Raw genomic sequence first — 21,950 nt, 5'->3', positions numbered from 1 at the left:
GTATTGTGTAACGTGATGGACATACCCTATCGGTATGACATTACTTAACATAATCATCACTTCATAGGTAAGAAAAATACATTATTAGTTTAACTACCATTCTCTACCAAATGGAGAAAATATTATTCTTTAACAAGCGAGGATAAATTCTATATGTCAATTAACTGTATCTTATGAACAAATATATTATTTGTTTCATAACTCTAGATATAAAATTAATGTAAAGACTTATATTGAGGATATTAATTATAGTCTTTTCTCATAAATTATTACACACTTCCATATCATTTTATATTATTGTAAACTCATTTTGTAAAAGCAATATGTCAAAATCCTAAAATTCTTAACAACTTTGTTAAGAAAAATTTATTTATACCACTATTCTAAATAATTATAAATTGTATATTTAGACATATCTTATATTATTGCTATTCTTTTACACATTGGTTTTGTGCCCGTAACGCGGGTTCGTTGGATTGTGCAACATGATGTGTGAGTCTAGTTATGAATTCGAATTTGTTTATTTACCCATTGGATTATCATGTATTGTATTATCATATGGCTGGTTAGCTTTTTGGTTTAACTAGGTTAGGAACTATGTCCCCGAGTCTTCTTTTTTACAAACAAAAATATTTTAATATAATTAGGGTGTTGCAGATCTATCTGCATTCCATTTGCTTAAAAGAAATATTTTTGAGTCATAAAATAGTGGGCAAAAGTACAGCTATACTTAAAATATAAAAACACTATAAATAATTAATATATTCTTAAAAATATATCTAACTAATAAGAGTTCAAATTATCTCCGGTGAGAAAAAATTGACAGAAAACAACTTTCTTTAATCTCCTCCCATCATTTTTTTTAATTAGTGATCATGAGTCACAAATTAAAACACTCGAACCTAATTTTGTTATATTTTACTGTAATTTTGATTTCGAATTCATTGCTTCCCCATTTTCCAAACAAACACTTCCTCCTTCTTAAAGTTCCTAACCGAATCCCATAAACTAAAACCTCTACCAAACGTGGGTTAGAAAAAAGTAGGAGATCTATGTCAACCCACTCAATTACTTGCAAGTTCTTCAACTCATTAATGGTGATCCTAAGAGTAAGGTTAAAAAAAACTCTTCTAGTATGCTAATGCAAGATAGATCAGACAACTAAAACTAAAGGTAAAATACAAAGGTCATAAATATTACCATTTATTAGAAAATGTATTTACAAAAATGATTGTGAAAAAAATTTCCTCCATCAAAATAAGCATACATTTTCTTTAGTTATTTTTCTCTCCATAATTTAACGATTGAATATAACGTATAATTGGATCATATTAAACAAAACATTTTATCAATTCAACCGTAGGATTAGGATGATGTGGACATCTTTAGACGAGAGGATTTTGGAATAAGCTATTTCTAAAAAACTCTAAATTGTTAGTATAAAGATTAGCAACTTCCTTCAAAAAGTTTGTATTGAAGTCTTTAAGTTTTTTATCATGGAACATGCAAATTGAACTGTGAGAAAGTCGATACAAGGCTACGGATGGTTCGAGAAACAGTTTTTTAAACTTAACTCCCTGATCCAATACAATACTCACATCCCCTGACACATAAGCAACAGAAATGTGGTCACAACAAGGTTTTATCATCTCCTCATTAAAGGTACGAAGAAGCGCCATTAATGCGCTTAGGGAACCCTTTGCCTTAATTGTTCCTCTCATTTGGTTGAGGGTTCTCTGTTAATAAAAAAAAAATATGATTTACTGAGGTACACAAATATTAGCAAAAAATCAAAGAAGAAAAGAGTATGAGTATGATCAAAATCATTATTATTACCTTCATGTAAATTGGACGTTGTCCCTCCATAAACTCCTTGACATTCCAAATGATATCTGCATTTTGAGGGAGTGTCAAACTAGGTGTTTGTCCTATCACTACAACTATATTCCACTTTCTCCTCCTCAACTCCGCAAGATTTCTACTAAAATCTCCATCACTTGATATCAAAATTAGATTGACACCAGTGAGAACTTAACATTAAATCAATTTTTGAACCAACTAGTTCAAAATCAGCTATCTCTTTCTGCACCTTGATTGCTGTAAATAAATAAAGGAAGCATGATGAACATTGAATAGCAAATTCTAAAATAAATAAATAAACAAATAATTCATTACCCCCATTATCAACAATTTCCACCTTTGGAACATTTACGAATTCAACCTTAAATTTGTTATCTTCATAAGCAGCAGCAACAGTAGTAGTTAATGTTATTCAACTCAAAACCTGTCGGATAATCGCCTTCAACTGAAAAAACTTTGAGTGAGATTCCTCCCCTCATATCTACATTTCTAAGTGCACTTATAATATTTTATATTTTAGCGCTAAAAGCAGTATCTTTCCTTGCAAGGCGACTATTCTGGTAATCCCACAGGATCAAGTTGGTTTTATGTTGGTAATCTAACATGTATTCTTCTTCCATTATTTCCAAAGGGTTTAAGAGCGCAAAAATGAAAAAGGTTTGGAAGGAGTGAATAGTAAAGAGAATAGATGTATTTATACGAATGGCACCATGACATTGGCTCAATCACATTCATATGTGGTACACTCCATATTTGTCTAGTATTAAATTTATTAAATAAATTAATAATTAAGAGATACCCATTTGACGAGTCACAACGCCTTCTCAAGTTCGTGTAACACCCCGTTTTCCCAACTTGAAATTTTTTGCATAAACATCAGAGTAAACAACTAAAACAAGATGGCATATTACTTTTAAAAGATAAATAGAGTAGAATTACTATTTATTCAAAACATCTCATGTCATCAATTCAAATCTCATTGCAGCGGAAAACATTAATTAAACAACGTAATGGCACAACGGCCTCAACATAAACAACTTATTAAAATTCAATCTAGATGATTCATCAACATAAAATCATAGCAATTACGTAACACATGGAAAACAAGTAAAGATCCCCATCCCGTTACGTATCAAAGCGACCCTAAGACGACGCCTGAGAGAGTCAACTCACTAGAACAACTAATTCTAGTTATCTGCACGTTACCCACGTAGAGACAACATTCAAACAGAAGGGGTGAAATTTCACATTCAATAATAATAAGCATATAATTCTCTTAAATAATTTAACAATACATGACAGCATCTATTCAACATTAGCAATACTAATAACAGTAATTTAAGTAAGAGAACTTATCGACATAAACAACAATCAATTAAACAATGTTAGTGCTTCACATAATTCCAACTATAGTAATACATATATTCATATAGTAATACATTAATCATTAATAACATCACATAACATCATAGTTATCAACAGGTACATTCATATAAGAATTCAACTTCATATAACATCATATTCATCACATCATATACAATCATACAATAATTCATCAATAATGAACAACATCATATAACATCATATTCATCAATCATAAACATTCATATAATAATTCATCAATAATGAACAACATCATATTCATCAATCATAAACAACATCATATAACATCATATTCATCAATCATAAACAACATCATATTCATCACATCATATACATTCATACAATAACTCATCAATAATGAACAGCATGATATAACAACATAAACAATAACGATTAATAGTATTAATACTTCACATAGTTCTTCATTAACAACTCATTGATAAATGATAACTTAACAACAACGACAATGCGACAACAACGACATCCACTCGACAATGCAACTACAACAACTTAATCATGCATGTGGTACCAACCAGGGCATCAAGCCCCCAACATATAGAGCATAAATATACTCACCAACATATAGAACAAATAGGCTCACAGGACATCAAACCCTCAACTTTAATGAGTATGCATGGACTCAGCAACCAACAACTTAGACAACTTCAACAACTTATACGACTTCAACAATTTAGAACAACAACTTACAAACTTAGCGACTTTGGCAATAACTTGAAATTTAACGATATTAACAATCAACAACAGCAATGACAACAACAATAACAACTTGCATCATAACAACATTAACAGCAACAACTTGAATGATATGAACAACAATATTTCTATATCATACAATATTCAGATAATATATGTATCTCAAATTATTCAACAACAATATTCATATTAATTCATACTCACTGAAAGACAATACAATTATAAACATGATCAACAACAGCAATGACAGCAACAATAACAACTTGCATCATAACAACATTAACAACAACAACTTGAATGATATGAACAACAATATTTCTATATCATACAATATTCACATAATATATGTATCTCAAATTATTTAACAACAATATTCATATTAATTCAGACTCACTGAAATACTATACATTTATAAACAACTTCAATTCCTACCCCAAAGACCAACTCAGAACATCACGTGCGACAAAGATCGCAAGAACACTAAGTAAGGCCGTCTGCCACTGAGTAACTCGCGAGGCGAGCCACTCTACTCGCTATGGCGAGTTCAACAAAAAGGCTTCTCGCTATGGCGAACAAGGTACTCGCTGTGGCGAGCTAAAACTGATGGCTCTCGGGAAATTGACATTTTTCACTCAAAAATCCCATTTTTAACTTCCCTATGCCCAAATTTGATCCAAAAACTTGCCTAATCATTTCTAAACATATTAAGGCACTCAAAACCATCTAAAACTTGACCCAAAACGTTAATTCACAAAATCATATTTTTCTCACTGGGCAACTCGCTATGGCGAGCGATTTACTCGCAATGGCGAGCGACAACTGGGTTTACTCGCGAGGCGAGAAGGATTGCTCGCAATGGCGAGCGATGAAGATGATCACTTGTGAGGCGAGAACTGTTACTCGCTATGGCGAGCGATGAATGTCAGTTCTACGGGCAGAATGCAGTTTTCAACAAAACTCACCAATTCCATGACTCTAACCTTAAAACTGATTCTAATCATTGTTCTATGGATAACCTAAGGTCTGGACATTAATTCTACATCAATTCAACAGATTTCTACTCTTAAATCAACCAATTACAACTTCTAAACCAAATTTCCAAATTCCCAAAACTACAACCTACAACTTGTTAAATTCGATTTTCAAAATTATACCACTTAGAATTAGAGAAAGTTAGTCCCACCCTTATCTTAGATTGATCGACGAAGGACTCTACCACTTTCTTTCCTCTAACTCTTCTCTTATCTTGGTTTTCTCCCTTTTTCTCCAAAAACAGGTTTCACGTAATCCTTATTTTCTAATTCTAACTCTCCCCTTTTATATAAATCCTTAACCTACTTATTTTCTCTTATTCCAAATCTGCCCCTCACATCTCAGTATTCTATTTTAATATATATATATATATATATATATATATATATATAATATTTCTATAACAAATAACAAATATATCTCTATAACAAATATATTTCTACACCAGATAACATATATATTTCTACACCACATAACATATATATTTCTACACCAAATAACAAATATATTTCTACACCAGATAACATATATATTTCTGCACCAAATAAAAAAAATATTTCTACACCAAATAACATATATATTATACTAATAAATACCAACATATAACATAACAAAATATCACTCATCAAAATAAATCGACTAAATTATAAAAATACATCTAAACTCAATAAAATAAATAAATAATAAAATAGGGCGTTACAGTTCGCCCCCACCAACTTCCACCTTCTCGTAGGTTGTCGTCGTCCGACACCAACAATGCAAGTTAAAATGGGTATCAATTTCCTGCAATCACATAAGTACAACCCGAAGCACTCATCTCTCTAAACAGGAGACCCATTTGCAAAAAAAAAAAAAAAAAAAAAAAAAAAAAAAAAAAAAAACGCCCCCTTCTTCACACAAAAGGACAACTAAAAAAAAAAGGTGAAGAACGAAGTAAGAACCTTACACGTAAGGAAAACACAAAATGAGCAAAATCCACTTCAAATGAAAGAAACATTATAGTCAAGAAATAAAAGCCTATAATCTTAAACGAAGGCCACAAATTAGCATAAAACTACAAAGCCAGAAGAATTCAAATACTAAAACGAAAAAAATCTATTAACACGCTCCACCTCGAATCATAACCTTCCACAATTTTATCGATACTCATACCACTGAAATTGGCGACCTTACATACGTCTTGCAAGCGCGCCCAGTCAGAAGAAACTCAGGGCTGACTCCATTTTCTCCTTATCCAAGTCCGCTTCAAGCCCAAAAATCTTCTTATCTTTACCCCCAATCCCATCCTTTAAGGTCTTCTCCTCTTCCTCCAACTCCTTCTTGGCGTCCTCCCACCATCACGAGCAACTCTCTCAAAGGTACCACAATCACCCGCGTCCATGTCCTCATGGAATCCTCCCAAATGCTCAACCACACAAGCTTAACGTCCCAGATCTTTCTACCAATCTTCTTCGCCGACGACTTCTTATGATGGTCCTCAACAACTTCCACCGCCAGCGGAAAACATTAAATAAATGTTTTATCTTTTTATCCTACCCATTTTCTTTTTTATCTTTTTATCTTATTGCTCCTAGAACACTCCCCGACCATGTTACATGATAGATGACCGGGAAGAGTGTGCTAGAAGATGTGTTAGGATTTGTCTCATTTTCCCTAAAAAAAAAATTGTCTCATTTAAACATGTCTCATAGGTTAATGAAAAATAATAATTAAGTTTGATTTTCATCGTCTGAGTGCGACTTTATGTAATTTATTGTATTATGTTACATTGTTTGTTTGATTTTTGTTGAAAGATCAACTTCAATTAACTATATGATTCAATCCGAATACATGAGTATATAAATCACTTTAAATTTAATGAAATTATTTTTGACTATTTTGTAGTTGTATGCTATTAACTTAGATCGGTGAGTTTGTTTGAATATTCATCATTTTTGGTTTTTATCGATATTGAATATGTCATTATATTCGATGTATTTTATCAATTTAAGTGAATGAATATCATTTTGTTTTTGTCAAAAAATAACAAATAATAATAAATGATAGAGAGAAAATAACATTTATATTAATTTATCCTTATTATTATTGGTGTATTCTCATTAATAATTTTATCAATTTGAGTCGCATGCAATATTAGTTTTAGATGATTATAAATTTATTTTAAGAAAAAAATTCTTGTAAGAAAATTACAAATTTCGTCGCTAACGTGGTTATGTTGACTAAAGTCCACAACAACTTAAGTTCCAGTTTAAAGGTAAAGATGTCTAAATTGTTAGATTGAACGTCATCGTTGTTGTTTGAACCCTCACATCGTGTATCAGTTCATACTAGCTTTGTTATTATATTTATCTATAAAAAAAAAGTATATTGATTAGTTTAAATTGATTTTAATTCTGTCAAATTTTACATACTTTCCATATTACAATTAAAGTAGGTTGATCATCGTGGTTTCATCTTTTTGTCACTATCAATTTGATCTCTATCTCTATAATTTACAAAAAAAAAATTTAAATTCATCATATAACCTAAGAACCGATTAATCAGATGAGTACAATCTCACCATCTATCTGCATGAGCCTCATTTAAATGGATTTAATCCATCAAAATTGACATGAGAAAAATCGAACCTTAAACTTTAAGATGAACATAGCTCTCTATGATATGACAATTACAATTGATGCTAATATGATATCCAACATTATCATCAGACTTGAAGGCTTATTCAAAGTCTAAAGATGTTCGAAACTATTAAGATACATATAAAGTATAAACCAAATGGTCCCCGTGAGTTTAACTAAATGACTGAGTCAATTGAAGTACTTCTAAACCTTTTATTACCCTCAATTTTACTGGTTTTTTTGCATCTGATTTTTTATAATAATTAATTATATTTGGATTTTGTTGTTATTTTTATTCGTTTTACTTTGAATATGTTAAATAATGTTTGTTTAGATTTAGAATATGTTGCACGTATTTTATACGTATCCGACTAGTTTTGGGCATCCTATGGTCATGTTAGAGCGAGTATGTTAATTGATAGACGATTCTCTTCTTCTCCGTCAAACGTTCGCACGAACTACATGTTCTTCCCTGTCGAATGATTGTGTTAACGAGAGCTATGTGTTTGGTAAAATTAAGCTATAAGCTAGCTTATAGCTGATGGCTGATAGCTGAAAAGTTAGCTTATTAAAATTAAAACTGTTTGGTAAAATTAGCTGTTGAAGTGATTGATAAATATAAAATGACATAAAAGAACATGCTTGTTTAATTTTTTTAATATCATATATATAATTTGTATTACTTAATGCATTTATTTTTTAATGTCAAGAACCGGTTCTTCTACAACACCTCATTCTACTTGAATGTTGAAATCCATAAAATAAAAAATAAAAAAATCATAATTAGATCCAAAACTCAATAAGGCATTTCCATTGAAGAACTTTGTAAGGGTATCCATCCATTCAAAAATATGCAACTGAGTACAGCAACTTGATATGAAATTAGAAGATACAAATTACAAAATGGAAGTGTATAGCAATTCAAAATTTGAATCAAAAGACGTAATTATTAGGCAGTTTGGTTGAATGGAAACAATATCAACACTTTTTGAAACAATACAAATGTTTATGATAGTCCTAAAAGCTAAACCACATATTTCTCTCTCACAAAAAGCCTAGATGACATTTCCCGCAACATATTAATCACACTCAGTTGTGCAGTGGAAGATGAAGGGCAGAGAGAAGAGAGGCAAAATCCGGCATCTGCGGGCAGACAAATCTTCAGCAGTAAAATACAGGCGGGACAGGTGTATAACATAACAAAGAAACACATTTGAAAATTGTTCTCACAAGAAGCTCAATCATCAACTTCAGCTTTAATCTCTTTCAGCAGATCTTCCTTGTAATCCTCAAATGTTCCAGGGAAATTTCTGACGGTGCCATCTTCAACAACCCATATTTGACTCCGTTCTTCATCATCACAGACACGTGATATCAATCTAGAATCATGACTAACAAGAACAACTCCACCAGTGAATTCATCCAGCGCATCAGCCAATGCATCAATACTTTGCATATCCAGATGATTTGTAGGTTCATCTAACAATAAAATGTGAGGTCTTGACATGGATATCGATGTGAATACCACCCGAGCTTTCTGCCCTCCTGATAGTTTGACAATGGGGGTAAGATGGTTATGACTAGGTAGCCCATATTTACCAAGTTTTGCACGAACAGCCTCTTGCTTACTAAGCCCCTCCTGGTCTGGATGGAGACGAAGAAGGTACTGAACAGGTGTTTCATCCATTGTTAGTAGGTCCACAAAGTGTTGGGAATATCTCCCTATCCTCAACTTCTGGCTTCTTCGAACTTCACCTTCACTTGGAACCAAATCACCAGCTAGAAGATTCAGCAGTGTAGATTTTCCAGCACCATTAGGCCCAACGATGGCAACACGAGTCCCCATATCAATGCCAACATCAACATCTGAGAGCCTAAAATCCTCTCGGTTTGGGTAACTGAAGCTCACTTCAATAAGCTGCAGAAGTGGAGGTGTGAGTTCAGTAGGTTCAGGAAAGTGGAACTCCACGCTGTAGTCCCTCCACTTGTGTGGTACCTCTACTTGGGTCTCATCCTCATCAACCTTTCCCTTGCTTTTGCTTTTCGATTCCTTAGCTGCTGCGAACTTAGCTCGGTCCTTCACCTTATCTTGTTGAGCCTTGTTCCCGGTTCTTCTAGCTGCTTTCAATTGCTTGTCAAAAATCTCATACTTCTTATTCGCTTCTCTACGACGCTGTTCATACCCACTCTCAAAAGCATCAAAATTTCCACGATAGAAATGAAGTTTCAAATCATGCAGGTGAATAATCTCAGAGCACACTGTATTGAGAAAATCTCTATCGTGTGATACAACCACCAAAGTTTTCTTCCAACGACACAAGTACTCTTCTAGCCACAGAACAGCCCTCAAGTCAAGATGATTAGTGGGTTCATCAAGCAATAATAGAGTGGGCTGCACAAAAAGTGCTCGAGCTAAAGAAATTCTCATCCTCCAGCCGCCACTAAAGGATTTTGTAGGACGGCCCTGCATGTCCTTTGTAAAACCCAGACCAGCTAAAATCTTTGACGCTTGAGATTCAGCAGCATCAGACCCCATCAGTTGTAATTGTTCATACAGCTCTGCTAGCTTTTCTCCCGCATCCTCTTCCTCATTAGTATCATCTTTATCCATGCCTTCTTCACCAGAAGCTATATTTTGTAGATCAGCAACTTTTTGTCGAACTTTAATAAGTTCAACATTAGCTGAAACAACAGCTTCAAGCGCTGTTTTATCATCACCAACTACCTCCTGCTCAACCAGAAGGACATCAATATTCTTAGGTACCGGTATCTTCCTCCAAGCAAGAAGCTTCAAAAGCGTTGACTTGCCCATTCCATTCGGCCCAATCAAACCATAACGTTTTCCATGGGATATCTTCACTGAAGTATTCTTCAGAAGTTCTTTACCCCGAGCAGCCACAGAAAAATTTTCTATCGTTATATCTTTGACATTAGCATCAGCACCATCGTCTCCATCAAGCACTGAAGCCCGACTTCCAATTACAACAGTGAAAGCATCACGATCATCCCTAAGAGCTTCCTTCTTTGCCTGTTCAGCCACATGGGCAGCTAAAATATCTTTCTTTTCTCGCTTTTTCAACTCTTTTTCAGCAATAGACACCTCAAGTGGCTTCAAATCTGGCCTATGCTTTTCCTCTTGCTCCTCTTCAGACTCATCATCATCAGAGGGAGGAAGATCAATATCATCAGTGTATGCAGAAGCTTTCGGGGCAGGTTTTGGCTTCGCCTTATTCGAAGATGCCTTTTTAGGCTTATCAGCTTTTTCATCCATACCTGCCAACATGGCAGAGACAGAAAATTTTTCCTTCTTAGAAACATCTTTGCTACCTGGTTTAGCCTTTGTAGATGGACCTGCATCCTCTGACTTTTTCTTACCCATTGTAGAAAACTGAAACAATTGAAAATCTCATTAATACCATTCATTCATTCAGATAAAAACCACAGCATCGTTTATCTGTCCTTTTCTAATACAACTTAATTATGGCCCTAGGTTGCATAAACAGAAGTTATTTAATCATAATCATATAGAATAGGAATCGTGCATAACAGAAGTTAATTAATTAATCATATAGAATAGGAATCGTGCATAAAGTGAAAATTGTATTTGAGGGCCTGTTAGGATAAACAACTTATTTGCAGCCTAAAGCACAAACAGTTATCATGATAAGCGCGTTGAAAAACTATTTTAACAGCAAATGATAAAATAAAGTTAAATTGTCTTTGTATAACTATAAGATAAGATGTATCCATAAGCTATCTTGGAGAAGTTATAGAAATAAGCTGAAAAAAGCTTATGAAGAATGTCATAAGCTGTTTTCAAAAGTTCTCCGAAACAGTCTCAAAAAAAATATGCCAATAGATAAGCTCAAATAAGCTAATTCAAACTGGCCATCAATCATTCAATCAGATAAACCCTCAACAATAACAACAACAACAACCAAGCCTTATCCCACTAAGTGGTGGTGACGCTACATGGATCAAATTACGCCATAATGTTCTATCTTAAACCATATTTGGATCCAACTAATTAATCTCTAAATTATACCAAACTAAATTTTCACAAGTTTAATTCCTGACTTCTTTATTGGTAAAACCAATAATTGAATTGGGTGAGGATCCAAAACCATACTATGTGGAGGGTACTGTAGACACCATTATCATGCTAACTGACAAAATGATATCCACCAAGTTATCTTATTTAGCAAAACAAGAGATTGCAAATCAATAACTAGCCCTAAAAAATCTAGCTAAACCATAGATTTCCACAAGTTATTGGTACTAATGAAGAGTATAATTAGTGGCTCCAAATTCTGCTAATCCACACATAAAAAGATTTGTGGTCCCTTTATTAATTTGTTTGTGGTCTTTTACCTGTTTTAGAGAGTTTGTCATTTTGTCAAGCAACTCTGAGGTTTTTTATCTTACTGACATACAGTTTTATACAATAATTGAGAACCTAAAACTATAAACACCTACAAACCATATAGACTGATCGTTGTAATCAGTCAATTGATGGAATGGATACCACATCCGATAAAAATGATACATCAGAAATGCAAGTGGACCTCTGTTTGAGAAAGTGAAAGTGAGTACTCAGTAAGTTTTTGTTTTGTAAAATTTCTGAAACTGATAAACTGAACAAAGTAACTGCAGTAACAGGAAACTAACTATCACATAAGTATGCCGACTCAGCATATTCCAGTATATAGAGTTATTTAACAACCATAACTTAGCATCTGAGAACTAAGGAAATAGATGTAATGAAGAACATACCTGTGATATGACAGTGGCCAGTAAACCAAGGTACTTGGTAACAGGAAAGAGATGTGTAACACTTGTATGATCTAAGAGCTTGTCCTGCAATGAACAGTCCCACCTAATCAGCCAACACAAATACTCATAAGCAAAAGAAAAAAACCTAACAGTCAACTTCATGTACTTACCTATTTCCTCGAATGAAATGCTCCTTGATTGAAAAGCTTGTGACCATATCCAAAATATTAACTCAAGGGTCTGAAATTACAAACACAACTAACTACCTGCACCACCAATAGTTTCTCAGGAAAAAACTCATCCAAACATGTTCCGAAACCTTAAAGATATTAATTCAAAATGTAAAATCATAAAACCACAAGCACAACAGTCTTGCATTGTTATTTGATCCAAAAGGCTAGTTAAAAAATCAATTTCCCACAACATGAAGAAAATATTTCTAACAAAATAATTGCCTAAAAACTCATATATATGTCCTTTTCAGCCAGGATGAAGCCTATTATACATCCATGTCTGGTGCAGGGGAACTTCCATCTCCATTGCACCAAAAATGAGACTAAAATCAATAAGTTTTCTCATGGACCACACTGCACAGCACACACACACACACCATCTCTCTCTGTAGTCAGTGTGTCAGGACCTCTTCCTCTGATGATCAGTGTTAAAGCTTTCTATTGTGTAGGTTTCTTATTGGAGGGATTACCATGCATGATTATTATGGTTTGAACTTTAAACTATCACATAAATGATTGGAGTTTTCATAGTCAGTTATTAACTTAACTTATTTTAAGGAAATCAATTCAAAATTTGATTCTTTTACGAGAAACTCAAGATAAGCTTATGCTATATTGATAAGCACGTATGCTATAAGCTGCAATTAAGATTTTAATCCAAACAGTGCCTAAATCCTAAATGCTATATAACGAAAATAAATTCTCAAATTAAAACATCAATTTCATTCAATAATTGTCAAATCAACAAATTGATGATTTCAATTTCAAATGATAGCAAAAATAGATCAAAGCAACCCCAAACGTAACCTAAAACTCAAATTAGATCAAAGGAACTCAAAACCTAACATTCAGATTACATCAAACTCACAAATTAGAAAGAACTGAATGCAAAGCTTAATGAACAAAATTGCAACAAACTCACAAATCGGAGACGAACACGGTTATCTTCGACCATACGGTGGGCGACGTGAGGTGTTGCGATGATTAAATTTCAGAACAGCGGTGGTGGAGAAGATGGAGCGGTGGTGTTCGTTGGTGGAGAAGATGTTCGATGGCGCTTTCGTTCACTGAGAAAACAAATTTATGAAATTTGAGAAAACAATTTACAGGGTGGATTCTAGGGTGAGGGTTCTAACAAGTCCCTCACCCGTGGACCACTCAATTTCACCGTTAGATTAAAAGCAACCCACCTGATCTAATTTACAAAAGTGAACCATAAAAGGGGCTTAACAACATAGATCCATATGTAAAGTTTGACTCAGAATTTTCACATCACTTCACACTAGATATTCATATTTTAATCTATTAACTTTAATTGGAATTAAAAACCAACATAATTGCATTAGATATCGTAAGCTTGATTATGGAGCGAGGGAGGAAGATGGAGCCGCATTTGATTATTTTTTGGAGCAGTTTGATTTACTAGAACCACCACCGAAGGGAGGTTATCAAGGGTGAGAGCATGGAAATGGAAACGGAGAAGGCTAGAGAGAAGAAAAGAAAGAAGTGTGATATTGTGCATAAAGTGTAGGTAGGATACAAGCACTTAGATTAATCGAATGGATATTAATGTTTTTTATAATGGTCCACCGATGAGGGACTTGTTAGAACCTTCACCCTAGAATCCACCCAATTTACAGTATTATTTTTCAACATTTAAGAAATTTGTGAAAACAATTTTTTATTTTTTTTGACATGAGAAAACAAATTTATTTATATAAATAAAGTAAGAATTCTTCGCAATTTTCGGGTCAGTTTAATCTCATGAACTTAAAATCTAAGTAGTCTCTAACATATTTTTTCTTTTCCCCTTCCCTCTTGGAGCCGTCACCAAAACTCTAGTTTCTTCACCTTCACCCATCAAAGAGGGGTGATTTAGGGTCAACTTTTGTATTAAAATAAGTGATTTTTCACATCTATTTTATTTTTTCTTTCGTGATTTGTCGTCTTTGTGCGATGTTGTTTTGTTCGTCGTCTTTGTGCGACGTTGTTTGTCTTTCTTGCTTCGTTTAGGTATTTGTTCGGTTCAGATTGTCATATCAGCTTCGATCCAGTGCAGATCAAATCAATGACTTTGGACTCATCAATGTTGCAGATATGGAGACATCAGTATTCCGGTGACTTAAATATAGTCATATGTGTAGGCTTTAGTACTTGACCGTTTTATGTTATTAACATGGATGCTGTGAGTTTGTTCACATATTCATCCTTTTTGTTTTTAGCGAATTTTCATTGTATATCGATGTACTCTATCAATTTGAATGAATGAATATCATTTATTTTTGTCAAAAAAAAAAGGTAATCCCTGACATTTTTATATCACAAATTAGTTCATAACTTGATTTTTTTTTTTTGTCAAGTAGCCTAGTGGCTAGAGCTCACACATATAAATGTGGAGAAGTGGGGTGTCCGGGGTTCGAACCCTGGCCCCTACATATAATATACAATATCCCTGCCAAGTGAGCTAAACTCACGGGGATAGTTCATAACTTAATTTTATAGAAGAACTAACTTATCCTCGAAATAAAAATATCGAAGATTATTTTAGATTTTATTTTTATCAATGACTAAATTGATCGGTTCAAAAATTATCAAGAACTAAAATGAATCTTTACTAAAAATCACATAATAGTGTCACTTCTTGATATTAATTATAAGTTATCAGCTGTCAATTATAAATTATAAGCTATCAGTTAGTTTAATATTTATCCAATATTTTTTTAAAACAAAACTTATATTATTGTCAGGGACTTAATTGTCTTTTTTTTAGTTATTTTAGGAATCTAATTATCTATTTTAAAATGAAAGAGGAAAAATAATTGAATTGACTTTGCATATACACAATAAATATTAAGGTGTTCTATTCCACATACAATTTTTTACATAAGTCATAACTATACAAGATTATTAATTTATTACTTTTAAAAAAAAAATTATTAATTTACTTATAGGAAACAAATATATGTCTAGTAAAATATATGAGCGAAGATTCATTTTGTTATATTGTGGATAATTTATGGTTGATTTTGGATCTTGTCTTCTTTTTATTTTTAAATTCTATAAATAATTCACCTTTCAATATAGAAGAAGAAAAAACTAAGAGTAGTACTAGCAACACTATATTTTAAATACTCTCTTTAATATTTACTCTCTTATTAGCTTAATTATTATTGAAAAAAAAAACTCAAGTCTCACATCAGATAGATAAGTCTCTTGCTAAGAGTTTATATAGTTAAGGCAGCCCTCACCTTACAAGATGTTTTGTAAGGTTAAGTTAGGCTCCAAATCTTAACAGTACACTTTAGAAATAGAACTCACACAAAGTGATGAGACATGCATGAATTCCATCAAATAAAAGAGTGAGTGCTAGAAAGAATTTAAAAGTGAGTGTTTGATAGCATTCCTCAAAAACCAACGTTAGTAAAAGAGAGAGTACAAATTGTGGTGTTTGTGGATTAATAGTTATTTTGGTCTTTAAATGTATAACGAGTTGTCACAATAGTCTATTAATCTATAAAATTTTAAAATAGTTGATGATTATGAACCATGTTCGTCATAATCTTCTCTTACATTAAAATGTTTTGTTAATATTATGATATTAATCCATCAATATACTTATTTAATGTCACATTAATCTTTACAAGTACTTATCTACTATGGGGCTATTTTAACGTTAGTGACTATTTTGACTAACGAAATGTTCTATCAATAATTGTACTTGCATAAAAGTACAATAAAGATTTTAGGGTTAAGAATCGTATACTAGGGTTTTAGACTGATTATTAGATACTTGAGAGTGTTCTCAAGGGTGGTATTTATAGCCTTCAATGAGCTTGGGTTTTGGTTGCTTAGTCTCCAAGTAATAGGGGTATTTATGTATTTAGGGCGGTTTCTAGAAGATTCTAGAGATTATTAAGGCGGCGCCACGGATAGCGCACGCCTGGGACCCTAGGACTTCTTTTAAGGGTGCTAAAGCCTTCTTGACGGGTCTTTAAGCATTTTTAGAGGTCCTTCAGGTCCTTAGGAATATTATGATGGTCCACAGCCCCCAAGCACAAGTCTTGGTACAAGGCGTGGTGCTTTTAAAGCTTAAGAATTCTTTAGAATACTTCCAGGCAAGTTCTGAAGGTTCAGGAGGGCGACGTCCTTTAGGAGGGCGCGCCTAAACCCAATAGCCCTTTTTGAAAACCTTTTAGGTCCTTAGGAAGGGCGTTTAAGACCTTTTCGAGGGTTTCTAAGCTTTGAAGAATATTATGACGGTCCATAGCCCCCAAGCACAAGTCTTGGTACAAGGCATGGTGCTTTTAAAGCTCATTTATAATAGTTTCTTGGAACGCCGAGTGCAGAGCCTATAAAAGGTTGACCCAGTTTGGGCAACCTCTCGATAATCTTCTTTCTGTCGGGACGCCGAGTGCAGAGCCTATAAAAGGTTGACCCAGTTTGGGCGTCCTCTCGACAGTCTTCTTTCTGTCGGGACGCCGAGTGCAGAGCCTATAAAAGGTTGACCCAGTTTGGGCGTCCTCTCGACAGTCTTCTTTTTATCGGGACGCCGAGTGCAGAGCCTATAAAAGGTTGACCCAGTTTGGGCGTCCTCTCGATAATCTTCTTTCTGTCGGGACGCCGAGTGCAGAGCCTATAAAAGGTTGACCCAGTTTGGGCGTCCTCTCGACAGTCTTCTTTTTATCGGGACGCCGAGTGCAGAGCCTATAAAAGGTTGACCCAGTTTGGGCGTCCTCTCGATAATCTTCTTTATGTCGGGACGCCGAGTGCAGAGCCTATAAAAGGTTGACCCAGTTTGGGCGTCCTCTCGACAGTCTTCTTTTCTTGTCGTTAATTTTCTTTTGAATGATGCCGCTTCGATCCTTGCTGCTTTGAGCATTTATCCGGGTTCCTTTCTTGTGACATGATTGTATATGATATCCGCCTGTTCATAAGGATGACTATGATGGTGACGAATTGAGCTCCACTGTCGGTCGGATCTTCGTGACGTCGTTGGCGTTGAGAGAAAGCCACACATTCCACTTCATTTACCGATAACCGAGCTGATGGAGATGAGAAATTGAGTTCGTTTGTTGAATCTTGAGGCCCTGAAAATTACTTAGGAAGTACAACACCCTTGCTGTAGTATTAATGAAATCAGGGATGAAGGTCCAACCTATTGTCTCCAAAATATCAATTATCATACTAGATTATTGCCAAAAAAACTATAAGCCAATTGCAGCACAGTGCATATATATATATATATATATATATATATATATATCCACCGAAAAACCAATGCGGATATGAAAACTAGTAGTAGATTAAATATTGGGCATTGTATATCACGTAAACAATAATCTTGCTTTAGTTGAGTGAGTTAAAAACTAATAGCGTAACTTAAACTTATGATACATGTGCAGTTAAAAACCCAAGCATGCGATGAATAAATTACGAAAGCATCTGTATATGCACATAGTCAAATAAATGCCAGAGAACACAATGTTTGTCAATTAAGAATTTTACTCCAATAGAGGGATAAGAAAGTCTAATATGAATACGGCAATATCCATATGTTGGGAAATAGAAGTTAGAAACAAGTAATAGCACGGTTCTTACTGTTATGGATTTTAACAAGAATCAAATAACTAAAGACACAAATCTCTATATATATCAAACCGAATCGCATCACAGAGAACAATATTATGTCGGCTTGCTTTAGTCTGCCAAAACTGAATTCCACTCAGATAAATCAAAAATCGAACATATGATAAAACCGAAAACACGTATATCGAAGCTAGCCAAATTATATACATGTCGAACAAACGACGGACATAAAGTATAGTAATAGCAGAAAACTAAATTCCGACGCGACTCGAATAATATTAGGTCAGGAGCCAATCATAATCTTACGTTAATTTAAGAATTTCAACAAAAGGATGAACGGAGAGTAACAAAGTTAGAAAGTAACAACCTGACACGGTATTACTGATATTTAGGCGACTTACGACAAGGGCTGCCTTTCCTATCTATCTCGGCGGCGTCGACGGAGCAGGAAGGCCATGAAGCAGGATTGGTGTCATGATGGTAAACTTGAAAGTTGAAAGGAGGCGTGCTGAAAACTATGACGGTGGAGGAACAATAACTCATCGGAGAGATGGCAAGGTTGGGTTCTTAAATCATGATGAGAGATGGGTTTGTGGTTAAATCGTAGTCGGACACTACGATTAAAGGTTTGGTTTTCCAAATCACGATTTTTCATTCAGAAACGTGGGGTTAGTTTTACCTTTCCCCACAGACGGCGCCAACTGTACTTGCATAAAAGTACAATAAAGATTCTAGGGTTAAGAATCGTATACTAGGGTTTTAGACTGATTATTAGATACTTGAGAGTGTTCTCAAGGGTGGTATTTATAGTCTTCAATGGGCTTGGGTTTTGGTTGCTTAGTCTCCAAGTAATAGGGGTATTTATGTATTTAGGGCGGTTTCTAGAAGATTCTAGAGATTATTAAGGCGGTGCCACGGATAGTACGCGCCTGGGACCCTAGGACATCTTTTAAGGGTGCTAAAGCCTTCTTGACGGGTCTTTAAGCCTTTTTAGAGGTCCTTCAGGTCCTTAGGAATATTATGACGGTCCAATAATCATTTTGAAATTTGGTTGCGACTTGGTTTTAATCATCCGGATGTTTTCACAAATTTGGTCTCTTATGATTGGCTTAAAAACAATTCGGTTGGGCCTTTATCTTTTAGTTTTGCAGTTACTGTTTAGTGGGCTTGGAGAAATAGAAACATGATGTGTTTGGGCAACGAGCATTGGACGATTAATCAACTTGCATCTAACATTCACGGTCTGATTGAATCTTTAAAGTCCTCTTACCCTTTGTCTTTAAACGGTACTATGGAAGACAGATTTGTCAAGTAGAATCAAAACAACCACTCCGGTGTCATCCTTAATGTTGATGGGAGTTGTCTTGGCTCCCCCACTAGAACTGGTTATGGCGGAATTCTTAGAAATGATGCAGGTTTTTACTTGTTTGAATTTTCCAGATATCTTCATGACTCTTCAGACATCCTTTATGCGGAGCTATATGCCATCTATAAGGGCCTCTCTCTAGCCAAAGAAAAGGGTATTGTCAACCTCATCTGCTACACTGATTCCTTATTATGTTCGAACATCATTACCAGCCCCATCTTGCAGTTTCATGTTTACGCTGTTTTGATTCAAGACATAAAAGAGTTATTAGAGCAGACTCAAGCCTCTATCAGCCACACGCTCAGGGAAGGTAACCAGTGTGCGGATTTCATGGCTAAACTTGGTGCCTCGTCGAACATTGCTTTCATGTATCATGATTCTCCTCCTTCGGAGCTGCTGCCCCTCAACCGTAATGATGCCTCTGGAGCTTCCTTTTTGAGGCTTTAGTGCCCTTTTTGTTTTTTCTTTTGTTTCTCTTCTTTTTAGCCTCTGTAACAAAAAAAATAATTATTTTGAAATTTCCATACATTAAGATACTACTATGAGTCTATGACTATGGCTATTTGTTGCACATTGAATGACCAAAATGACTATTATCCATTCTTTTTGTATTTTGTGAGGTCAGTCATGTTCAGCCATGTGGTTGGGAGTGTTGAATTGTGAAGCTTTTTTTATCTCATCAATGCAAGTATGCGTGAGTTTCTTTTGTTTCTTTTTCAGGACTTTCCCTTTTTGTTTGTCTTTTGAATTTGTGATGCATGAATTATGAACCGTGAAAATGACTGTTCAGCTTGCCTAGTTGAGCCACCACATTCTACACAATAGACTTCTCAGCTAAAAATATATCTACTCCAAGTGTTTGTGAGACACGAACAAAGGAAGAAAACCATCCCTTTACGCTATTTGAGTTGATAATAATTAATAATAATCATGCACCCATGAATAAGCTTTCAATGATAATGCCTATGATTTAAGGTGAAACCTTACCGGGCTAAATTGAATTAAATAAAAAATTCACATAGACTATTGTATAGTAATAAATAGAGACAATGAGGGAAAGAAAACTTAGAGATTGCATTTACACTGTTATATGAGAGAAAATATTACAAATTCTACATAACTAAACTATAGAGCACGAAAATAAAAGGTGCTCTAATATCAACATGTAGACCATTATATGAGCTAACTTTACCATAAACTAATGAATGATCATAGAACATGTAAACAAAACAAAATATAAGAAATTAGAAATCCAAAGCAAGTCAGAAGTGAAGTGCGGCTATAAAGCGACGTCGACTGTGATGCACTTGAATGTTGTGAATTGTATTTGGACTTTCTGCTTGAATCTGTGGTAGGGTAATCGCCAAGCCCCGCAGCGACTGCAGGAGGCACCTTATCTGAGTGCTGTCCTATTGGGATGGCATTATTATGATCCTCAATGTCATAACCTGTCAAGGCCTCAAAGTATATATCAAACTCGATCAGCATATAAACAATAAATTAGAGAATGGTAATTGTGAGAAGAAAATAACCACTTACAATCAGATTTCTTCCATCCCAATATGAGCTTTTCCCGGTCAAAAACAACACGGTAACCAGTCATGAAGTTTTCTGCAATCAACATCAAGAGCCGAGGCATGAGAATGAACATATATGAAACATCATGCATCATTTGGATTTCTGCGTTCACGGTCTAAAGAAAACTTCTTTCTCAAGAAAGTATAAGAGACTTACGTCCAATTATGTTCAGCTCAGCACTCTTCACTACTGCTAGACAATATACAAGTTCACTCTGTAGAAGTAGTAAGGAAAACAACATCTTTGTTATATGTATATCCCCAAAGATTAACAGTTGTTAGATACATAGATTTAAGAGGTGTCAAGCTGGCACTATTACCTGCGTGGAGATAATAATTATTGGATCATAAACAACAAAACGGCTTCCACCTCCCATAGTTAAACTCATGCTAGGGATCAAGCTAGTATTTGAATCAGGACTGTTGAACCATAAGAAAGAATATTAAGCTTTGAGTGAAACAATTAACAGATAATACATAACTAATAATAGTTTTATAACCTCATATCATAACAATAATCAAAAGGGATCCTTGAATCAGGTGGACGCCGCCTATCTTCCACTTGGGAATGAAACTGCAACATAAATACTTCAATGGTAACTTTTATCTTCAAATAACATCTAGCTAAATGGAAGCATATTTTGTCACTTACACTCTCGGAAAGCCTTGAATAGGTTGGATCAACCAAATAAGTAAAAGAGGTTCCAGAATCAAAAAGAGCAGTGAATTCCACGTCGATTAGAGTTGTTCCCACACGGACTTGATTGATTGTGATGTTATAGGTAGGGCTGTGAGACGTATCCAAGCA

The 21,950-nt window shown here is 34.5% G+C and overlaps 2 protein-coding genes across 3 annotated transcripts in view; both read right to left on the bottom strand.

The window, feature by feature from the left end:
* LOC11439612 (aspartyl protease family protein 1) overlaps positions 1–21,950 on the bottom strand; it is a 41,003-nt gene that overhangs the window by 17,133 nt on the left and 1,920 nt on the right. Inside the window, exons 5-10 of one of the 2 annotated variants that reach the window (XM_003629201.4) lie at positions 21,795–21,930; positions 21,643–21,716; positions 21,463–21,562; positions 21,300–21,357; positions 21,105–21,176; positions 20,616–21,013 (exon numbers count right to left, since the gene is read on the bottom strand). In XM_003629201.4, coding sequence (XP_003629249.2) covers positions 20,775–21,013; positions 21,105–21,176; positions 21,300–21,357; positions 21,463–21,562; positions 21,643–21,716; positions 21,795–21,930 — 679 coding nt within the window. In that variant the 3' untranslated portion in view covers positions 20,616–20,774. Of the gene's footprint in view, positions 1–20,615; positions 21,014–21,104; positions 21,177–21,299; positions 21,358–21,462; positions 21,563–21,642; positions 21,717–21,794; positions 21,931–21,950 lie in introns of those variants that run through there. The other variant, XM_024773359.2, reaches the window with a different exon arrangement.
* LOC11443182 (ABC transporter F family member 4) lies at positions 8,421–14,139 on the bottom strand. The gene is made up of 4 exons (XM_024773357.2): positions 13,536–14,139; positions 12,551–12,646; positions 12,381–12,464; positions 8,421–10,995 (listed from the first exon to the last, which is right to left on the bottom strand). The coding sequence occupies exon 4, from the start codon at positions 10,984–10,986 to the stop codon at positions 8,845–8,847; it is 2,142 nt and encodes a 713-aa protein (XP_024629125.1). The 5' UTR covers positions 10,987–10,995; positions 12,381–12,464; positions 12,551–12,646; positions 13,536–14,139; the 3' UTR covers positions 8,421–8,844.

This window comes from Medicago truncatula, chromosome 8 (assembly GCF_003473485.1).
Source record: "Medicago truncatula cultivar Jemalong A17 chromosome 8, MtrunA17r5.0-ANR, whole genome shotgun sequence".
Classification (NCBI taxonomy): domain Eukaryota; kingdom Viridiplantae; phylum Streptophyta; class Magnoliopsida; order Fabales; family Fabaceae; genus Medicago; species Medicago truncatula.
Note: the sequence above shows the minus strand (reverse complement) of the source record. Positions and strands in the feature narration are given on the sequence as shown.